The sequence below is a fragment of the Pinus tabuliformis genome, chromosome J, assembly GCF_031772625.1.
Source record: "Pinus tabuliformis cultivar Carrire ecotype Pingquan chromosome J, CPIR1, whole genome shotgun sequence".
Taxonomy (NCBI): domain Eukaryota; kingdom Viridiplantae; phylum Streptophyta; class Pinopsida; order Pinales; family Pinaceae; genus Pinus; species Pinus tabuliformis.
This window is the reverse complement of record NC_142295.1, coordinates 409,402,889-409,409,953: the sequence shown is the minus strand read 5'-3', so window position 1 is coordinate 409,409,953 and position 7,065 is coordinate 409,402,889. Positions and strand designations below refer to the sequence as shown.

General features: G+C 30.7%; 1 protein-coding gene across 1 annotated transcript; it reads left to right on the top strand.

The window, feature by feature from the left end:
• Window positions 1-3,557: 3,557 nt before the first annotated feature.
• On the top strand, window positions 3,558-5,930 carry LOC149227573 (uncharacterized). The gene is made up of 6 exons (XM_089375529.1): window positions 3,558-3,867; window positions 4,008-4,215; window positions 4,391-4,462; window positions 5,132-5,203; window positions 5,370-5,441; window positions 5,827-5,930. Exons 2-6 carry the CDS (start codon window positions 4,151-4,153, stop codon window positions 5,900-5,902), a joined length of 357 nt encoding a protein of 118 aa, XP_089231655.1. The 5' UTR covers window positions 3,558-3,867; window positions 4,008-4,150; the 3' UTR covers window positions 5,903-5,930.
• Window positions 5,931-7,065: the final 1,135 nt, after the last annotated feature.

Here is a 7,065-nt window from a genome sequence, read left to right as displayed (position 1 = left end):
AAATGGGAATGAATGTGGAGTTGAGACTCACTTAGCCAACATTTCTCTATGGTTATTTTTCATTAACATTTGTGCTAATGAGGAGAATGACAAGGAGGTCACCTCCTATGTCTGGGTTAAAGGAATGACTATTTCTTGTTGGGTTTGTCTTATCTAGTTTCAATTCCCATCTCAATCAATGTGTCACATTAGCATCAAGCCCAACAACTTGAATTTGAAAGGAAAAGGTGGGGGTTTGGTTTGCTCTAGAATCCATTAGTATCTTGGCTATCGTTGTCCTAAGAATTCATTCTTTAGTAGAAGCAATGTTCCATTGCCATTGTAAAAGTGAGTGTTGTGTATTGTGTGAATTGGAGACATGAGATGTGGGGTTAACATTGTGAGAAAGAGATGTAAAGGTTCAATTCTTTGTTATGAATTCCTCCATGAAATGGACACATTGGCAATATTATTGGGATAAGAAGGCTCAAATTAAGAATAACATGAAGGATTAATGTATAGTGGAAATTGCCACCCAATTATTGGTACTTGGACAATTTGAAGAGAAGGTCAATACATTCATACAAAATCTCCAAAGGAAATATCTTGAATTGGAATCCAAATTGGACCCTTTATCTTCCATGCTTAATAGGGTTTTTATATCATTTGCATATCCCACAGGAGTTTCTTTTGTACCCCCCTCCCTTGATCTTTGTATCTATTAGGGACTCTTCCTTCAACAACATTTATATGATTATGGAAGAGGGTATGGACATCACATATATATTATTATTGAAACTAGAGGTTGTTGTAGTTGAAGCTCACTCTTTGGAATACATTGATTGAAAATGTGCACCTGGAAGTTGTTATCTATACTTTAGAGGACTTGATAGAAGATACCCTTCTAGGGTCAACTCTTTAAATGATTTTCTTACTTATTCCATGTTTTGTCATGCCATGTTACTTCTATCTCAAATTATTTGTATGGTAACAATAATTTTTTTATTTTTGTGGAATGACACTTTTTTGTGGAAGGACACTTAATTTTTACCGAAAGAATGTGATGAACTATGTTACTATGTTTTTGTATCATAAGTTTGATTAATCATTAGGGGAATTTTGAGGTCTAAAATGGGCCTCCTAAGAAAAATGTACAACCAAAATAAACTTTAAAAGAACTAATAGGATTGAAGATGATGATGTCAACCATGGGGATGATTCATCATTTTTGTAGTAAAAAAGTAAAAATATTAAAAAATAATAAAATAATAAAACCATTTTTTAAACTTGTATTTTAAACTTATCTCCTTAGGGTTTACTCAAATTTCGAGTGAAAGTACTCGTTGGATGCAAAATTTGATTCCTCATGCAGGGAATACCCATGTTGCATACTTTTGATGGACCTGCTACACGAAAAACGAGAAATACATGAAAAAAACGTGATTGCAATCACATTTTTCATGTATTTCTCATTTTTCATATAGCAGGATCCATCGAAAGTATGCAACATGGGTATTTCTTGGATGAAGAATCAAATTCAACATCCAATAAGTGTTGCCACTTGAAATTTGAGTAAACTCATAAGGAGAGAAGTTGAAAATACGTGTTGAAAAAATAGTTTTTTTCTTTTTTCCCTCTAAAATTTGATGATGTAATCTAATCTTATTTTATAATTTCCTTATGAGGCCCATTTTAGACGTCAACTTGTTCTAATACAAATATTACTTAAAAAAAATTGAACAATAAGTCATTTCTTTCATTATGTTCATCATAAATATTGCATTCTAAAATAAGTGCTTATCTAAGTTAAATATGAAAATAGAATTTGTATTTTTTTTCCTTTATTGGCTTCAATCATAAGGGTTGAAGATAAAATCACATAGTTTACATGGTACCTCATAACACTTCCATTACCATTTAAACTACCATCATAAGTTATACATTCAATAATTAAACACACTATAAATTTTATTTTTATTTCAAAACTTAATCTATTTTTTTTTATATTAATATATTACATCTTTATTTATATTAATATATCCCATGTTTTAAATATATATATATATATATATATATATATATAACTTTTATTAAATAATTATTAAAATGATTAAATCAACTTTAAAATGTAACATTGGCTACATAGTAACTAGTACCTACCTCTTAGCTTAAATATAGCTTAATTAATAAAGAGATAAATATTTCATCACAAAAATAAAACAATTAATGTGTATTCTTAAATTGAAAATATGGAGAAAAATTAGAAGTCATGAAAATAGAAATAATAGAAAAAAAAATATAATAAAAAAAAAAGTTGAATAAAAAATAAATAAAATAAAAAAAAAAATTAGTAACTAACAGAAATGGAAGTTGCTAAAAACTTATAATAGACTTCAACCAATCACTTTATAAATAAATAAATTTAAATAATAAAAAAAAGAAAAATTAAATTCCTAATATTAAACTATAGATAAACAACATAATTTTTTTTATTGAACTATTATACTTAAATTTAAAAGTGATCCAGTATTAATAATAATATTAAATTTAAAAGTGATCCAGTATTAATAATAATATTAAATTATACTTTTACTCTTGAATATTAAAAAAACCAAGTAAAATTAACGAAAATAACAACAAATTTAATTAACTCTTTAATTTAAAAATAATATAATACAATATATTGACATCCAACTTCTGGTATGTTATTTATTTATTAACCTAAGTACTTAATATAAATCAACCGTATCATCCAAACAATATAATACAATATATTGACATCCAACCACTTCTTGGATGTTATTTATTAGTTGACCTAAGAAATTAATATAAATCAACCGTATCATCCCAACAATATAATACAATATATTGACATCCAACCACTTTTTGGATGTTATTTATTAATTAACTTAAGATAAATCCACCCTATCATCCAACATTTTATCGTATTGTGTTCCCTAACAATTTTCTCAAATTGCTTATTGCTTTAAGAGTTGTTATAATGTGATTTTTTGGAGATTTTGGTGACGAATCCTGGCCAAGAATTGAGGTTAAATCTTGATTTATTGCATTAAAATGGTTTTTTAACTGTATATTTGGATTCAACACCTGAAAAGCTTGGGACACTTTCATTGCGCAGAACAAGCTATCAAACTTGCGATCCAATTCCTGCCGGATTTCACGCCGAAAAAACTTTTAATCGCGTATAACAACTGCTTGCTTTAATATTGAACGTTAAGGAACTTTTTTGGCTATGGACAAATCACTTCAATTTGCTTGTCAAATGATATCCCTGGCCCCGCTACCTTGTTGTTTTGTGCATTCTGTCCGTCTACACTTTATCTTGCTGCGCTTTGAATCTCAGGTGGTCTACTGTACAACCTCACAATTCACACAAAAAAATATTCACGGATAAAAAAATTAATTATATTTAACGAACAAATGACTTCGTGACGGACAATTTCCCTGTCAAATTCCCCTCCGTCACTGACAATTTACGTGTCAAATTCCATCCCTGCAGATTCTCCCAGCAGATTCCATCCCTGCTACCTTGTTGTTTTGTGCACTCTGTCCGTACATTTGAGGTGGTTTACCGTACAACCTCACTATTCAATGATAGCCGTAGTCTAACCAGCCTGATATGATATCCTTTGAAATGTCTAACACTCAACACCAATCCGTGTCTGTTATAATATCCCCCAATTGAGTCGCCCTGCCATATCATCCAGAACTGCCACTGCGCGCGCAAACACCAAATCGGACCATCATCATGTCTAAGCTTCAAATCCCATTCCGGATTTGGCTTCTCCGCATTTTTTTCTGAGCATTGCTTATTGTGTCAATTTTTTCAGGAAGTTCAACCAGCAGCCGTCACGGACCCAATTGAAGGTAACCACGGAATATGTTTCTGAAAAATGACCCGAGGCTGCAAGCATTCTCATGCTTTCTGTTTTTAACAATATATTGTTTTGTTCATCAATTTTTTATCAATATATTTTTCTTCATCAATTCACTTTTCCGGGTGACAGTTATTGCATTAAAGTCACTTGCTCAGAAGTGGAGTACCGATTTAAAGACTTCTAATTCGAAGACATGGAGAACTCCATGGAACCTTACTGGAGATCCCTGCACTGGACGAGCCATTGATAGTACGGATATTCTGGATCCCTCTATGAATCCCGCCTTCAAGTGTGATTGCGCCTTCAACAACGGAAACACTTGCCATATTGTGAAAATGTAAAAACTTCTCTTAAATATTCCAGTTTTTCCTTAAGGTTCATAAATTATCCGCTTAAATTAGATTCAATGCACTGAGCTTTATTGATTTTCAATGTGAGCCGAACGGCCTCTTTTCAGACCAAAATTGCAAAGCTCAAATATCCTAACCCAGTACCCGCCTTCTTGCTGGCAGGAAAGTCTATGCAATGGACATAACGGGACAAATTCCGCCAGAACTGGCTAACCTGACTCAACTTTCGGATCTGTAAGACTGTTTCTGATTTTCAGTGAAATTGAATTCTATTCCATCTAATGGATGCAGGGAATTGTCTTTTTTTTCAAGGGGATTAAAACGAGTGCAAAGTAATTATATCATGGCTTTGGTTTCCAAAATCTTTGACCAGTAACATAATTTCAGAAGCAGTCAATGGTTCTTAGCTAGAATAGTTGATATGGCTGTGTCATTCCCTTTTTAGTTAGAATGGTTGAGATGGTGGTTTGTCATCTCAGTTATTTGGGTTCGAGTTTCTAGTAACATGATGTGTTATAGTAGAATTTTTGATATATATAGATGGTCTCTCTAATTCCTAGACTATACTATGATTTTCTGATATAAATGATATAGATATAAATGGCTTGTGGGGGTTTTCTTTTTTCCTAGATTAAATTATGAGTTTCTGATATATATAATTTGCCTGATTAAATTATGAGTTTCTGATATATATAATTTGCTTGCTGTTACATATATCTGAGGAGCTTACTAGTTCCATCCCCCATTAAAAAAACAACATAATTTCTGAAACACATTCTGTTGTTTTTACAAGTTGAACTGAACATATTACGATGTGCATTTCGTTCAGTCCATGCATGTTTACTTATTCTGTTTATATAAAGTGAGGCCTTGACAGAGCGATCGTTGGAATTTTCATGGCAGGAACTTCGCACAAAACTATTTAACAGGACCAATACCTGCCTTCATCGGTAACCTCACACGGATGCAGTACCTGTGAGATCCTGCCCTTTTTGTTCTTTAAAATTAATCAAGATAATGAAATTCTGCAGAAAATTTCTTTCTTTTTGCGTTAGCTAGGTAGAATTTATTGATCGGCATCTTTCATATAGGTCATACTAGAATTTAAATTACTGATTTTCAATAACATTCATGGATTCAGGTCCCTTGGAATAAATAACTTATCGGGCCCTGTTCCAAAGGAGCTTGGAAATCTTCGAAGTTTGATTTCATTGTAAGATCTGTTCCCCTCTCTCTGTAAACACGCATACTTAATACTCAAGTGGAGCACTAAATAGGAGCTGGAAAAAATCGCCAGACTGATTTGTTGCTTCACATTTTCCTGCTTAAATACTACTGGTGATTTCCCTATTGTATGGAATGCATATATGCTATATCTCTGTGAAAGTAGGAACTAGGAAGATATAACAGGTTATCAGTTCAGTTCCTTGAAGTTGAACAACTTCATTTAATCTGTGAATGCTTACATCACTTTATATCATACAGAAACAGCTGGTTTCCATGAAAGCAACAGCAAAACACAGAAAACAGGAATTATTTCTTACTTAGGATTTTTTTATCTAGGAACTTATTTCTTTATTGTGGGGTTTTATCTTCAGGAGCTTTTCTTCAAACAATCTTAATGGGTCACTTCCGCCGGAGCTTGGGAGCCTAACAGCATTGGAACAAATGTAAGTCGAATTACTGTTAAATATGTATATATATATTTATCTTGATGACGGAATTTTACACGCTTCTCGAGCTTATGATTTTAGTAATTTGTTCGAAGTCTAACCGTATTTCTTTCCCATTTGAATTTACCAATTTGTCAAAATGTATTGGTACTTCTTTCCAGCAAAATACGTGAGCGTTTGAATTTAGCATTTTGTCAAAATGTAATGGTACTTCTTTCCAGCAAACTACGTGAGCATTTGAATTTAGCAGTTTGTCAAAATGTAATGGTACTCCACCAAAATACGTGAGCATTTGAATTTAGGAGCTTATAAAAATGAAATGGAGCTTCTTCAACTTAGATATACATATAACTATGTTATATATTTAAAATTATATATATTATAGGCGTTAAGTATGGGGAATCAATTTTCTAAGGTAGAAAAGTAAAGAATTAAAAAAAAAATTGTAGTTCGAAAATTTTGATTTTGTTAGTATCTCATTTATGATTAAAGTAATATTTATGTATAATTAAAGTAATATTTATGTATATGAAATAATATATGATTTTTTATTATTATTTAAAATTGTATTTTTGAATTTATAAATAGATTTAATTATTTGGAAATTGATAAATTAGATTGTGTAGATTACAAAGCTTAACTTATAATTCCAATATATATATATATAAAATAACTAAAATAGAATAATATGATTATTAAAATGTTTTAACAATAATAATTTTTTTTTCATATATATTATATATATAGATTATTAGATGAAATTCTTGTTAGGTTTATTTTCTGATTTATTTTAACCAAAATTTAATTTAAAAATAAAATAAAATAAAAGTTGAATTGAAGTTAATTAATTGGAGATTTCGAGTGCCCCGAGTTGTTTAGGGCAATAAATCTATTTATGCATTCAACAATGTTTTGTAAACAACAAAAAATCACATCGTACTTGAAATTGTATGGTTGGATTTTGGTGAAAAAATGTCATTTTGGGCCATATAAATATAATTGAAATATATTTATTTGTGGACCTTATCCACATCAATTATTTTTTTGTTATCAATGTATTGTCAAGTACACCTTACTATTACTTAACTCTACATAATTGAACTAATTTGTTTATAACCCACATTAAATTTGTGTTGTGGGTTATCATCATCATTATCATTATTA